At 36.0% G+C, this 16,669-nt stretch overlaps 1 protein-coding gene across 4 annotated transcripts in view; it reads right to left on the bottom strand.

The window, feature by feature from the left end:
- Nucleotides 1-478: 478 nt before the first annotated feature.
- The window catches only part of SMAD4 (SMAD family member 4), a 116,551-nt gene continuing 100,360 nt past the window's right edge, over nucleotides 479-16,669 (bottom strand). For 3 of the 4 annotated variants that reach the window (XM_036918582.2, XM_057504187.1, XM_036918581.2), the window contains exons 11-12: nucleotides 8,450-8,588; nucleotides 479-6,969 (exon numbers count right to left, since the gene is read on the bottom strand). In XM_036918582.2, the coding sequence (XP_036774477.1) occupies nucleotides 6,758-6,969; nucleotides 8,450-8,588 (351 nt within the window). In that variant the 3' untranslated portion in view covers nucleotides 479-6,757. Of the gene's footprint in view, nucleotides 6,970-7,811; nucleotides 7,925-8,449; nucleotides 8,589-16,669 lie in introns of all 4 variants that reach the window. The other variant, XR_005031413.2, reaches the window with a different exon arrangement.

Genomic DNA, 16,669 nt, shown 5'->3' with positions numbered 1-16,669 from the left:
CTTTAGGTCAGTGAGAATGAGTCTCTTGGACTGGTAACATCTCTGGAACTTATGTCAGCAAGATTAAAGAGAAAATATTGATTTGGTTGCACTAAGCCATTGCCATAGAATCACCTCCCCAGATCACTCCCCACCTACAGTGACTCCCATTTCACAGAAGCAGCTAGCAGGCAGCTTTTTCCTTAATCCTTAGATGGGCAGCGACAAGGTCTCCAATTTCCAATTTCTACCTGTACTTCAAGAATCTTGGTTTTCATAATACCCTATCACCCACCTCTTCTCCAATCACCATCATCCACCCTTTCCTTTTAGAAATGAGAAACGAATGAGGATTGTTCTTCCAGTCGTATTGAAATGCCATATTCCCCATTTCAGTGGTCACAAAGCAATGAAGGGAAATGTTATCCTCAGGTCTGAGAATTTGCTAAGTTATTAGGAACTCTTTGCAGATCCAAGACATTCACAGCTTAAGAAAAAGAATGAGCACATAATGATTTAATTGGCTTTCTCTTTTAATCAAAAACATATTTTTGTTACAGAGTTCTCAGGAAAGGTTCAACTATTTTTAGCCACAGACTTCAATCAGGCAAAAGTATACAGAAAGCCACCAAAAAACTACTGGAGCTTTCGCTGGCCAGTTTTCCCAAATGCAGCAGCTGTGTGGCTCTTCTCTGGGTTTTGGCATAGCTGCATTCCTCTGACTTTAGGGGAGGAGACAGAGTTAGGAAATACCACCACCAAATCTGTCCTCAAACCCCAGTGGCTTCCTCCAAACGGTTCTGCAGCCCACCAGCTTTTCATCATCTACAAGCATTCACACTTTTCCCTTAGATCACATGTCCAAGGCATCAGTCAGAACTCAGTACTTGGAGGAAGTCTGTCAACTCCCATGTCTTAGCCTTTTAACCAGTCCAAGCTCATGAGTCCTTCTATCAATGACAAGCAGCCATAGCGACAGCAGCTGGTTTCAGCCCCTCCTTCCCAGCCACGCCAGAGCTGGCCTTTACCAGGACTGCCCACCCCTACCCTCCACCCATCCCCAGGGAAGGCTCTCAAAGTCCTTGAAAAAGCCAAGTTCATTAATTATACTCATCCAAGGATAGGTTGGAAGAAAACTCTGAAAGAAACACTCCAGCCAACAGTCTTCTCATCAAAATGGACAAAAAAAGAGCCAATAATAAAGTAAATAATCATCTACTGATATTGTTTTCTTGAATCATATAAACCACCTTAACTGATGCAGTTCAGAGGAATTTCCCTGTTACGAGCATAGAAGAGTTAAGAAACCAAAGACCCAAAGTAGTAACCTCTATCATTAAGGTTTGCAATCCATTGCAGCTGAAAGAAAATTACGAGCACACAGCACTTGCGAGATGGGGTCACACACATACCAGTCCGAAAGGGAGGATGTCACGACTTAAAAAAATTTGCCTTAATAAACCTTGAATAGAGATGATGGGAAAATAAAATGAAGGCTTTCCCCCACTTCTCAGTTTTTTTTAAAATATTTATTGCATCCCCCAAGGTGGTGCTAGGCCTTTGGTTAAATTTAAGTCTTAAGGACATATTATGTAACTTCTTGTCCACAGAATACTAATAAAATATCAAGCCTAGTCTCATCTGAATAACGTGGAAATAAGTAAAAAGCCTCCCAAACAGCAGAGCAAAGGTAAAGAAATCAAAAATTGCTGTAAGGTAGGCAAGGTCACTTAGATTAGAGCTGGAAGTACTCATCTAGTCCAACTCCCCCATTTTACAGATGAGGCAACTGAGGCCCAGAGAAGGTAAATGACTTGCCCAAGGTCATACATCAAATTAGTGGCAGAGTGCAAACCAGAGAATATTACTGGCCCCATCCAGAGCCACTAGTTTCAGGCTGAACAAGAACACTGGCTCTGAGACCCATTGAGAAAGCATCTTAAGTAAACTGTGAAAATTATCCACATCAAGAGAGAAATGATTGTCTTCACCAGAGTTTTCTCAGTCCTTCCTACGCAGACAGAACAAAAGAACAAAAGAACGGAAGAAAGAAAAGAAAGAAGGTTCAGTCATTCTTCAAGTCTGATATTAAAATCCCTGAAAACATCAGCACTTACTGTAGCTACTCCTTGGGGCAGAGTATCAGACCCTCAATTCTCATAAAGGCACCACAGGTCAAAAACATCTAATAGAGAAGGAAGGCCAGAAGATAGGGCTCAAAGGGGGACACCAAAACAAAATAAAAATCACCCTCTCATATTCCAAGGTTTGTTTTTTATTTTTCATTTGTTTTATTTGCTGGTATCCTCTATGCAACAGTACTGCCTCTGGCTACTGATGCTAATTTAGTAACCCTTGTAAAGCCCAGTGTTGTATGAGCAGCATTCAGATGGAAGCAATGAAACCTTTCAAAAGGGGGAAAATATGAGTATGACTCACTTCTTTTTACCTCAACTACCTGAAACACAGCAGGAATCAGGAAGCCCCCTAAGCAGTCAAACTGATGTCCTTTTCAACACTTAGTAAAGTTTCTTGGGTCCCATCCCAGTTTGTCCTTGTGTTTTAAAGAAAGTTCTACAAAAGTTTGGTTATCTGGTTTCCTTGCCCAAGTAGGTGGAAATATTAATCAGAAAGAGAAGAAGAAACTACTGAGGGGAGGCACACAGGAAGTGGTCACTGTCAGAAAGGGAGAAGGCTGGAGGGTGTGTATACAAAACCGAACACTCAACACCACAGTGGGGTGCAACCATTAGCAAAGGCCAAACAGTCCTGCCTGTCTTAGCAGCCCCTGAAGTCTACAAAGGCAGTAGGCAAAGAAAGAAATGTTATATCCAGTATGTTCTCTGATATACATATTAAAAACTCCATTCAAAAAATGGCTAAAATAAAAAAGCTTTACTGCTTAAATAAGGCAAGTTTGGATTACACGGAAAATTCCACTCGAGTGATACCAGATAAACAAGATAAGCAACCCGGCAGCACTGGGTCAAGTCTGGGCTGGAGGACACTGCTGTGAATAGACACTAACTTCTTACATTCTTCCTGATACATCTCAGGAGAAAAGAAATGATCTACTTGTCAGAAAAAAATGGAAAGGCTTGCACAGAAGACTATCACAGCCTGTTTTCTACCATCTTGCAAAGTACGGTTTAGGCAATTATTTATTGACAGCTACCTACAGTGCAATGGATTTTGGCTTTAGAAAGGAGAAAACAAGGATTTCCTTCTCTCTAACCCCTTCTCACAGAGTTGTTGTAAAGATCAAGTGAAACAGTATATTAAAGGGCTTTGAAAAAAATACTTTTTTTCATGCTATTATCTGCCAGTCTTAGCCAATCCCCATCTACAAATGAGTTAACTGACTTTACAGGTAATTGCTTTCATATTCTCATGTACCTCAGTGACCTAAAATTCACCATTTTCCCAATCTGCAATCGTTAAATAAAATGCCTGGAAAATGACTTAATGATAAAGGCAGCAAATTATAGAAACTATCAACAAAAAGGATTCTATCCAAACTCAGAACAAAACTGCTTTTCCCCAAAGGTTCTCAAAAAGGATCTTAACTACCTGATTTACAGACAGCTAGTAAAAATTAACCAGTTACCACCAAACTAGGAGTAGACATATTTCACCTTATATTCTTTAACCGCCACAGATACTTAAGGAGCACCATGGGAAAATGTATAATTTCCCTTCTCCAGATGGGCACAGTCAAAAAGATAACTGCAATACACTTTTAAATAAGGTATTTATCATCTGGAAGACAGGACATTTTATTTCAACTTCAACATTTCTATTACAAATACCCCCTTTACACCACACCCTTTCCCACAAGAATGGACCTTTAGCTTTGAAATACAACAAAGCTATTGTGTATTCAGTTTACCGAGATATTCTAAGTATGGTTACCCTTAAGTCAGACCATCCAACCTGAAAACCTACAATGTTTACAGGAGGAATGGGATGGGAGACCTATGGACCAGGCAGGTCAGTACCAATGAGCCAAGCTTCTGGGAAAACAAGGGTATGTGGCAGTATTTAGTATCATTATCTTTCTACACCAGGAGTAGTACACTACACAAAATGAGATAGACTATATCCCACAAAAGAATCTACTTCCTGGAAAATAAAGGCAACACCATTAAGGATTCCTTTTGATAATGCACTGAAAGGCACTGGACAAAGTGGAATGGGCCTCAGACTGATTATAAAGGTATGTACTTCGTTTATCTCTCAAGTTTTCAAGGAGACTCAATATTTTGAGAGTCTTTGAGATATGAATTTGCTAAGAAAACCCACCCAGAACCATACCCTAATAATAATCAGATTCCAAGAACTGCTGAAACTCTTCTAACCTTAAAGTAGCCGTAAAATTTTAAACCTTAGTCTTACTCATCAAAGATGGCTGCCTCTCAGAAACTGAAACACCACCTAACAACTAAGCTCTCCAGAACAGCTGACCATAACATACTAGATATTTTCTCAAAAGCATGTGACTAAATCTAGTACAAATATAAAGCAATTAATAACCGGAAATTCTTTCATATGCTTGTAGAGCTTTTATGGTTCTTAGCAGGAAAAAAACAAGATAGGTGGCTTGGCCTCGAAGACAGACTTCTTAGCAAGTATTTTCCACACTTTCACCAGATGTGTAAACATGAAACCTTCCTTAAAGCAGAAAAGGAGGCAAGAGACTATATCATAGCATGCTTATGGTTCTAATCAAATAATTTGGATTTTAAAAGTCTGTTAACTCTGAAACACTCTCCTCTTACTCCTTTCTTCATTCACAGCAAAACAGACATACAGTAATAATTTCTAGAGAAGATACATTTTTTCAAATTTACCAATAAAACTTAAATCACCAAAGTTTTACAGATTAAAATTAGGTTTTAAACAAAAGTATCTCTAAGTACTCAAGAGTATAAATGACCTGGTAGAGAAATTATTTTTTAAAAAAAGAGACATGTAGCTTGGATCAAGATCTATGTCTAAATCACAGCAATAAGCCAACTCAGTCCAGGTTGGTCTGATTAAGATGACTTTCTGAGCAAGGAAGTAGAAGACTTGTTCATGTAAGCTGAAGGAAGGATGATTATCATGCATAGGTGTTTCTCATATCTCAAACTTGTAGCACACTTTAAAGAATCTTACTACATTCAGAAAGGCCCTCCAGGTAAAAAAGTAAAAGCATCTGAAAGATAATTTTTTTTATGTCACACTACTTATCCTGTAGACAACCCATCTAGTCTTATAAACAATCAGGCCTATTTTTGCTACAGTAAAATGAAAGCTCAAAAATAACCAACTCTGTACTTGATACACAACGTCCATGGGGAAGTCCTGGGAGAGCGTGAGGGAAAAAACCAAAGCTGCCCAATAGTACTGGCTGTTGCCTGTCATTTAGTAGAAGGTGTCTTGCCACTGAGGTTGGACTCAAAAGTGCAAAAAGAAAAAGAAACTTAAAAATCAAACCTAGAATTCAACTTTGCATGTTGAGATTCGGTTTTATTTATGCTACTAGCTAAGTAAAAAGCATACATATTGTGTCTGTGGTACAGTCAATACATTTGCAACTTTTCTACTTAAGTTCTCTATACAAAGTCACTGTCAACTGATATGATCATTGATGGCAAAGGGCTTAGAATAACTAAAAGATATAAAAAAGTTTGCAGTCTTGCCCCAAGATACAAAAACTGAATTTTAAACAATGTCATAACATACATGATTTAAACAGTATACGAAAAAAAAGTCACACATTAAATCAAGTACAAAAATATCCAAACTACCTACTAATAACTGTAATGTTTCTATTATTCTGCACAGTATTTAACACAGAATTTGGCAGTTTCCGAAATACTCATTATTTAAGCATTGCCACCTTTGCAGAACAGTGAGATCGTACGTGGAGTGACACTGCTTTTAGTGTTTTTTAAAATATAAAACCTTTCCCTATGAATTAATGAAGCAAAGAAATTTCTAGGCTTCTTAGTGACCAACCTTGTGTCTAGAAAGAAGAATACATCTAACAGGGCAAAAGTATACTTCTTGATAAAAGTTATCCAGTAGAGATAACAAATGTAATTTTAAGTGATATTTCTTTGTCTGGTAATTTTAAGGAATTCTCAATATACATACAAATTAGTTTTTTGCCTTGGCAAAAATAAAAGTAGCAAGATAATCTGAATTGAAATCATCTTCACTAGTTAATCTTACAAAAAAAGTACTTTGGATAAAAGGTTATAATACATTAGTATCTCATTTTTTAAACAGAGTAAAGTTGCTCTTGATAAAATTAACTCACCCACATGGCACAATATTTTAGGATAAAGTATGTTCATTAATAACTTGCACACAAAATAACAGGTGAATTAACTTTGAGAACTTCTCTGTCTTTAAAATCAGCAATATTGAATTTACTCTGTAGAATAACACATGTATTGATGTTCTGCATATAAAAGGCTCTGAGACATTTTAAAGGACTATATTTTCCAGCATTGGAATGATTCCCTCATACATAACTGGTGGAGATTTAATAAGAATGTGTTTTTCCTAATCTTCAAGCTCTGAGTCATGCCTGAAAAGTTCTAAATAGGGGGAAAAAATGTTTTAATCCAGTTTCTGTCTGCTAGGAGCAAGGCAGCAAACACATTTTTCAACCCTTTATGAAAAGATAAAGCAGAACGAAAGTGAATTATATCTTCAGAGTATAAACAGGATTGTATTTTATAGTCCACCATCCTGATAATGTTAAGGGCCCCAACAATAAAAGACCTCAGTCTAAAGGTTGTGGGTCAGCAATAGGCATGGTGTGAAGTACTTCATCAAGGAGCTGGAGGGCCCGGTGTAAATGAATCTCAATCCAGCAAGGTGTTTCTTTGATGCTCTGTCTTGGGTAATCCGGTCCCCAGCCTTTCACAAAACTCATCCTGAGTATGCATAAGCGACGAAGGTCATCAACACCAATTCCAGCAGCAGCTGACAAACCTAACAGAGAAAATTTGGAAGACATCAGAGGGACAGGCTGATCTCTTCCCATCCTCCCTACACTTTACATTAATAAAGTGACCAGCTTTCTTACTTCATTCTCCCCAGCATATAACTTCTCTGTCAAAGTTCCAAGAAGTAAGTGTAGATCTCAACTTTATCAACAGGGACTGAAAACTTTTGGTTAAGACAATTTACATTCCACATGGGTCTTTAAGCTATCATCAATTATAAAGTAATTTACCACAATTCACCAACACCCCACCTATTTTTCTCTTAGAAGTGGGAGTGAAGTGATAACTTATTCTTAAGAGATAGTACATGTCCACAGGTTGGTTCTAAGAACCTTGCTGTCTGTCTAAACAGCCTAGTTCAGAGTAAGACATGATCAATAACAAGACAGTTCTAACAGTACTGGTTCCACTAAGACTTCCTGGATGACCCAGATGACGTCTGTCTCTCAGTTTCACAACGTAACAGAGATACTATGCAATTATTGAATGGGGGCAGTCGATGAGAATGAGAAATTTAGTAACAGTCTGGATTCCTTAGCAAAAACATGTTTATAACATCAAAACTAGCAAATTACTGGTTTAGATGCCCAAATTTAAAAAAAAATCAAATTCTCTAAATGAATATGCCTTATCTACCTCTAAATTGTAAACTCCTGAACGTAAGTCACAAATGGAGACTCTGCATCTAATTTTCCAGTCAGAACATACAGTCATATGGTCAATCTGCATTCATCAATATTACAATGAAACTAATGGGAGGAATTTGCATGTACTGTAGAGAAACCTGCAGGGCCACTGCAGTTTTCTTAGCCAGTGTGATTTGCTTACCACACTGAAGAGGTTAAGAACAGGGGTTGAATGAATCACTAGTTATGCCTTCAGACGTGGAAGATGGGTGCCACGTGTTTCCATCATAAAAGTCTATAGTCAGGAGTTTAACTCTGCAGTAAAAAATTCCCCATCAGTGTGAAACCTGGCACACAGTTCAATTTTACCCTAAAATTAAAAAAAAGTCTACAAGTTATCAAAATACCACCCTCACTTAGTTTTCTCTCCATGCTTAGCATACTTAAAAAAAAAATTGGAGAGGTACCTAATTCTGAAATTGAAATATGCTTTCCTTCTAGAATAAAGCCAAACAGGTCAGCAATTACAACCCACCCTGGCTGGTGAGGCAGGAATTAAAAGCATCAACAAAAAAAGGGGAGATTGATCAACATAATATAACAATAACCCCCTTTCTCCTTTATCCCATACTCCCTTTTTTTGATACAAAAAGAATGAAAACAGGGTCCTATACAAAGGGCAACTATTACAGAAGAAGTTTTCTACAAATTCAAAAATGTTACTATCCCAGTAAAAATAACTTTAATTTCTATTATTGCTTAAAGTAACTAATCAACTGAGTGAAATCAAGGTAAAATGCCAACTATTACACTTTAAAAAAAAATCAAAAGCATACTTACTGATAGCTGGAGCTATTCCACCTACTGATCCTGGGCCAGGGATGTTTCCTGCCACGGCTGCTGCCTGGGCAGCGGCTGCAGCTTGAGCAGTGGCTGCCTGCTGCTGCATCTGACGGTGACACTGACGCAAATCAAAGACCTTTAAAAAAAAAAAGGGTAAGTTTAACACTGAGTCCATCAAAAAAGATTCCATACCTCAAAAACCAATACACAATTTATTTAAAACTCAGAGTTTCATTTAGTTCTCAGAAGAGGACTATTTAAAAATTTAAAGCTTTTATGTAGATTTTAACTGGTAGTCAGGAAAGGTGGCCTGGAGCTTAGCAAGAGGCTCATTTCACTACCAAGATAACTTCGGTGCCACATGCCTCTGTATTCTTTATCTAGCTCAGCCAGCATGGGTCAGCCATTACTGTCCTTGGGAAAAGCACCCATATGCGTGAAAGGAACAGTTAAGAAATCATAACCAAATTGCTGAAAATTTTCTTTAGGCTTAACTAATGGCCTTGGTCATATGGCTAACTTTTTTAAATTTATCATTCTAGCTATTTGGAGGACTGTAATAAATTGCATTGTCACTATATAAGAAAATATCTGCATTTTTTGAGAGATGCATACTTTAGTACACAGGTACAAAATAACATATCTAAGGCTTGCTTTAAAATAAAGAAAAAAGGACAGATAAAGCAAATACAAAATCTTAACTACTGAATCTCAGTGATGGGTAGATAGGATTTCATTGAACTAGTTTCTCTCTACCTTTATGTTTAAAAATGCTCTTAATATATTGTCACTTTGATGATCTGCAAATAGCATAATTGAGTTTCTTAACCTAAATGGAACCTCAATTTTCTTATCTATAAAATGGGAATGTAATGTGTACAGCTTTTATTCATAGGGTTGTTGTAAACTTGGCATAGTATATAATAAGCTGTCAATAAATGTTACTTATAATTTTATTTTTGATATCCCCTGTAACCATTTGCCTTTCAGGATGAATTAGGGAGTTCGTAAGTAATTTCAAGGTTTTTCATCAGCCATGCCATGGGCTGGTAGAGCAAGAATGGGTTACCACTTTTATTTCATCCCTATGAAACTACTGGATGTTCTTTCAGCATGCAATAAATTATGGCTGATAAATCATATCACCTTTTTTTCTAGGAAAAAGCCAACTTGCTAAAATAATGTATCTGCTTATACCTGTGTTTTAAAAAGTACTGGAAGATGACACAAGCAGAATGGTCTCCACAGAAGTTGTAGGAAAGAAAGACAAGGACCATAGAGGCAAGGCTATTTAATGCAAACTTTTTAAAATATAACTTTCATTTATAAACCATGTAACTATGTTCCTCATTCAAAGAAGAAATTAAAATTTTTTAAAATACGACAAGCTAAAACCCATATATGAGCAAGTACAATTATCCTTGACAATAAAAGAAATCAAAGGATGCATAAAAGTACTTAATCAGATAAACAAAAGGCTTAGAACCCAAACCATTAATCTTGAGATGCGTGAAAAAATGTTGTTTTTAACCATGTATTTAAACAAAATACACAGCATATAACAATAAACAAAATAATCCTCTCCAAATAGCAGATCACATTCCTATTTACTTCTTTACTCATTACCTATCTTCTAGCATCAATAGAGGACAAAACTTAGACCATCTCATTCTCTGAAGAGGTATAATGTGTCAATTATGTATGTATGTATTACCTGGCCAAACTACTATTCCTAAAAGACTTCAGGACAGACAGCATAACAAAGTCAGGTCTGAAAATGAGAAATCCCACAATGCCCAGAAACCATTATATTTTCAAGATTTCCCAAGAGTCCATTAGATTCTGAACTTTTCCGCCAGGCTGTGACCTCTTGGAAGGTATTACTTAGCACAGCACAGAGCAGAGATTCAAATATTTGAAAAGCCAAATAGCTCTATAACCACTTTTTTAAAAAAAGGAAATTAATACACTTTGTATTTCAGAGTAGTTTCAGATTCATAGTAAAATTGAGCAGAAAGTAGAGAGAGTTCCCTGTCCGCACTCAAGTAAAACCTCACCTACTATGAACATCCCACACCACCGTGGTACATTTGTTACAACCAATGAACCTACACTATAAACCCAAAGTGATGGTTTACATTAATATTGACATGAAGGTTCACCCTTGGTTTTGTACATTCTATGGGTTTGGGCAAATACATAATAATATGTATCTAACACTGCAGTATCATTGCCCTAAAAGTCCTCTGTGCTCTGTCTATTCATCCTTCTCTCCCCACCCTTATCCCTAGAAACCACTCATCTTTTTACTCTCTCTGTAATTTTGCCTTTCCCTGAGGGTCATATAGTTGGAATCATACACTATGTATGTAGCCTTTTCAGATTGGCTTCTTTCACTTAGCAATATGCATTTAAAGTTCTTCCATGTCTTTCCATGGCTTGATAGCTCATTTATTTTTAGTGCTGAATAATATTCCATTGTGTGGATGTACCACCGTTTATTTATCCATTCACCTATTAAAGGACACCTTGGTTGCTTCCAAGTTTGGGGAAATTCTGAATAAAGCTGCTGCAAACATCTATGTGCAGGTTTTTATGTGGATGTAAGTTTTCAATTCATGTGGGTAAATACGAAGGACCGTGACTGCAGGATTGTATGGTAAGAGCATGTTAGCTATGTAAGAAACCACTAAACTGTCTTCCAGAGTGACTGTACCATTTTGCATTCCCACCAGCAGCAAAGGAGAGTTCCTGCTCCTCCACATCTTTGCCAGCACTGGTGTTAAGTGTTTTGGATTTTGGCCATTCTGCTAGGTATGGCATAGCATCTAGGCATTTAATTTGTAATGTTCTAATGATGTAAGGCTTTGAATATCTTTTCATATGCTTACTTCTACTGGTATATCTTCTTCAGTGAGGTATCTATTCAGGTCTTTGCCCATTTTTTAATCAGGCTGTTTGTTTTCTTACTGTCGAGATTTAAGAGCTTTCTATATTTTAGATAACTGTCCTTTATCAGATGTGTCTTTTACAAATATTTTCTCCCAGTCTGTGGCTTAAATTCTCATCCTCCTAACATTGTTTTGCACAAGCAGTTTTTAATTTTAATGAAGTCCAGCCTATCAATTGTTTCTTTCATGAATTGTGCCTTTAGTGTATCTAAAAAGTCATCACCATTCCCAAGGTCATCTAGGTTTTTTCCTATGTTACCTTCTAGGAGTTTCATAGTTTTGTGTTTTACAATTAGGTCTTTACAACCACTTAAAAAAATATTTTTAACCATCACTAACCAAGTACGGTACATACATAATCTTATCATCTGGGAGCATGGAATAAAACTTACTTACAAATTCCCAGGGTTCAAACATGCTCTCAACATACCTCCACCCCTGCCATGAGTCATTAAAAAATAGCCAACAGATCTTGATACAGAGGCTGTTTAGAATATGTTGTAAACAATTGCAATGATGACTGCCTTAGCCTAAATCAGCAGCACATACTACAGGTAGTCACAACCATGAAACTATAAGACACTGTGACTCACTTGTATCTGCAGATGTAATAAAAATGATTCATTAAGCTCCTCAGCAAACCTTCCTTCCACAATGGATTATGTAATTACAGCACTCAAACCAGAAGACTTATAATGACTGGTTATACTGCTTAAACTTGTGTTGCCTCCTTACTGTACACTATACCTGATCCATCAAACTGTAACAGATTTCATCTGTTACACCAGATGGTAAAATTAAGACTATCACAGAAATAGAATCATCTTCCTTTTATAACTGAACTAAATTGTTGATAAAGACAATTCAAACTAACCAAAAGTTTTAAATAGTCTTTTTGGCTCAGATCCAGAAGGTATTTCTGATCACCACTCCTGAGCTAATCAACAACTTACCTTGGTTTTCATTTATTTAAATATATTTTCTGTGGTTACTTTCACATAAGTTTGTTACAAAACCTATTATTTAACCAATGTGTCTTATAAAGGTCACTGTCAACACTTTCAGGGTATTATCTTTCTGAAAGATAAATTCTGAAAGGAGTAAAATTTTGGCATTTTTATTTCATAAGGCTTAATTACAACACCCTCAGTTTGAATCAACACAGAAAATGTAATCCAGATTGTTATACTGGACATGTGAACATAACACGGCGTTAAGGATTGCTAAATTACCTGACCTGGAAGAATCACAGTATATGGCAAGTGGGAATAAATTTAAGTGGGGATCATAACAACCTTCAATTAACCCACCTGTGGTTTAGAAGCATCCACTGCCCCCTTCCCCTAACATGTTTGTGTTTAAAAACAAACCTGAATCAACATCATCAGAGAAATGCAAATCAAAAACCACCACTATAGTACTACGTCACACCTACTAGGATGGTTAAGATCGAAAAGATAGATAACAAGTATTCATTATAGACTAAAGAAATTGGAACCTTCCCATACTGTTGATGGGAATGTTAAAATGGTACAGCCACTTGCAGCCCCTCAAAAAGTTAGAGTTACCTTATGATCCAGGAATTCCACTCCTCAGTATATACCCAAGAGAAATGAGATGTATGTTCACACAAAAACTTGTACACCAATATTCATAATTCATAACAGTATTATTCATAATACAGCCAAAAAGTGGAATCCCTTATGTCCATCAACTGACGTATGGATGAACAAAATGTGGTATATGTAGTATTATTCAGCCATAAAAAGAATAAAGTACACATATATACATGACTGAAGTTTGAAAACATGCTTAATGAAGTAACTAAAAGAAGACCACATTAAACGATTCCATTATTATGAAATGTTGTAATAGGCAATTGTGTAGAGAGAGAAAGTTGATTAGTGGTTGTCCAGGCCTGGGAGAAATTGGGCGGGGAGGGGAGGTTGTAGGGTGATAACTAAAGGTAGATGAGTACCACAAAACAAACCTTACTATTTTGAAAGAAAAGCAAGGCCACTTAAAGAAACTTTAAACTTTTAATTCATTTAAAGCTTATAAAATGCCATTTCAATACATCAGATTTTCATGACCATAAGATGACTACTCTGTCATGAGAGAAGGAAAAAAAATTAGTTCTAGCTTCTTGTTTATAAAATGAAAGAATGGCTTTCTAAACCTGTATTTTCCTAATTTTAATTAAAAAGGGAAACAGGGAATTTGTGTGTATGTGTGTGTGTTTGTTGGGAGGGGTGATTTGTGTGTGTGTGTGTGTGTGTGTGTGTGTGTTGGGAGGGGTGATATATTCCCAATGCATGGGATCTCCATCCAAAGGTTCATGCTATCTGCACACAATTCACTGTAGTAATATCACCTCTGGTGAGAATCTGACAAACTAACAGTAACATACAGATCTTTTAGTTACTGCTGCCTAAAAAATAAACAAACAAAGAAAATGCCAAAGGTTAGATTTAGAGTGTATCTGCAGCTCTGTCTGTCTGGCTAATAATAAGACTCTTCTGAAGAACAGTAACATACTTGGATAAACAGAAACTATTCTTTTTAAAACCTTAATGTGACAAAAATGAGGTGTTGTTTTGACTTCACTGATATGTCCCACAAGATATTTATTGTTCATGGCAGTTTATTGTTCTATCCAGGGCAGTGGTTTGTTAAATAATGGCGTCTCATCCCTTTGGGACTTTTCAAGAACCACTTGCACCAAGTAAAGATGTTACATTTATTTGACAGTGCTGGAAATTATTTAAGATACCACATTTTTAAAGTTTAAATGTTTTAAATACTACCCCATATCTAGTTAAGTTCATCACTACAGTCTAGCACATAGTATCTATTCAACACCATAGTCCTGTCCATTCACTGCAAATTACACAAGTAATCCAGAGACTTCCAATCAAGATGGATGAGTAGATACACATAATCTCCTTCTCTCTGTTCCAAACACATACAAGGGATAGAAACACTATTAAAAATATATATTCTCCAAGTCAACCATAAAATCCATATGGAAATATAAGGAGCTAGTAACAGCTAAAACAATCCTGAAAAAAAAAAACAAAGTTGGAGAACTTACTACAAAGCTAAAGTAATCAAGACATAGTACTGTCATGAGGATAAATATACAGATCCATGAAATAGAATTGATAGCCCAGAAATAAACCTTTACACTTAAGGCCAACAGAATTTCAACAAAGGTATCAAGATAACTTCTGAGGGCAAGAACAGTCTTTTCAACAAATGGTTGCTGGAACTCAATATTCTCATTCAAAAGAACAACACTGGATCCCTTCCTTATATCATACAGAAAAACTAACTCAAAATGGATCATAGGGTTTAACTTCAGAGATACAACTATAAAACATTTAGAAGAAAACATAAGAATAAACAGTCATGATCTTTGATTAAGTAATGGTTTCTTAGATATGACATCACAAGAACAAGCAACCAAACAAATAAACTGGACTAATGGAGCAGCCACTTTGGAAAAGAGTCTGGCAGTCCCTCAAAAAATAAGCACACAGTCACTTAATGATCCAGCAATTCCACTACTAGTTACATATCCAAAAAATGAAAACATACATCTACCTAAGAGCTTGCACATGAATGTTCACAGCAGCATTATTCATAATAGCCAAAAAGTGGAAACCATCCATATGTTTATCAACTGGAGAGAGAGGACTAAAGACGAAAAGTACTTGGGGTACCCAAGACCAAAAACAGGTGTAGAGGACAGGAATTCAACTTCTTGGACTAATGCAGAAAAAGAGAGAACAGCCAAGCTCTCTGAAGGCTATAACTGGGCACTTGCCCATGAATCAGTTTTGGTATTTAACAGCTAACTCAGAAATATACCAAGAAATACAATTCTTGCCCATTGCAGAGGTAAGTATCAGAGAAACCTAAGCAATTGGAATTAGGCCCTAAGCATATCTGGAGATAGGAACCCAATTTCCTCAAAGGACAAAATTTCTCTACCTACTAAATATGATAAGTGGTTCTGAGATGTGGATCCTAGAGTTCCAGACTAAAGCAAAATTGCCCTAGAGAGAGAATCAATGACAGGGAGGAAAAAATAAAAATAAAATGAATTAATTCTCAGACAAATGTGCCAACAAATGTAGAAGAGATTACAAAGCATATGAGGAAATCCTACACCACTTAAAAATATTAACAAAGCACAAATAACTAAGATTCCTTGTGGGAAAACTGGAAAATACAGATAGTTAACTCAACCTCCCAGAGACAATTCCTGGTAAGACACACTATTCTAGACTTACGGGTATATAAACAAATACAAATAAACATGATATTATTTCTTTAACAAAAATGAGATCATATTCTATGCATTAATAACCAACTTTTCCACATCATGAATACCCTATCAATAAATATAATATTTTAATGTTCTATTCCATTGTTCCAACAGATCAAAACTATAAATGGTCCTCTACTATCAAAACTTTTAACAGGAATTATTGTTAATTTTGTCAGGTGCAATAAACAGCACCGTGATTATGTTTTTTAAAACTATTTATCAATTAGCAATTCATGCTAGAGTATTTTTATCAGTAAACTTAATATAATGTTTGGAATTGGCTTTACATTACTATAGGGAAAATGGTGAGGGAGAAAAACATTAAAGATTGGTAAAATGCTGGTAACTGTTGAAACTGGATGATGGGTGCATGGACGTTTATTGCTCTTTATACTTGATATATTTGAAAGTTTCATTAAAAAAAAAAAGACCTCTATATCCTTTAACTGAAATGTAATGACTGAAAATGGGTATTGGGAAAATGTGTTAGGAGCCAATCAAGCAATTCCATTTTTGCAGATATTGTTTGACTATATTATTTGTATGCTAAGCAATTTCCTGGGAATAAGTGATGAGGTACAGTTAATTCTACTAATTTATGATAACTAACAATGAAGATGCTTAGGATGACTGCAAAAAATCCAAAATTAAAAATATTTAGCCTAATTACAACTATCTTTCTCTTTCAAAGACAGTGTATGTTAAACTAAAATTGAAATGGGTTGAATATGTAATAATGAAAAATACCTCAGACTTCAATTGCAAAATAATATAGTAAATAAAACTCATTTAAATGCACAAAATAAATCTTAAAAAACCTGGTGTTAAAGAATTTTCCATTTCTCATTTCTATTTCTCATTTCACATGGTTCTTAATTTGAAAAGGGAATTAGAGATTTCTCATTCATAAAATCCTGAAGATTGGCTAAG

This window comes from Manis pentadactyla, chromosome 6 (assembly GCF_030020395.1).
Source record: "Manis pentadactyla isolate mManPen7 chromosome 6, mManPen7.hap1, whole genome shotgun sequence".
Classification (NCBI taxonomy): domain Eukaryota; kingdom Metazoa; phylum Chordata; class Mammalia; order Pholidota; family Manidae; genus Manis; species Manis pentadactyla.
The sequence above is the reverse complement of the archived record's forward strand: the minus strand, read 5'-3'. Positions and strand labels throughout refer to the sequence as shown.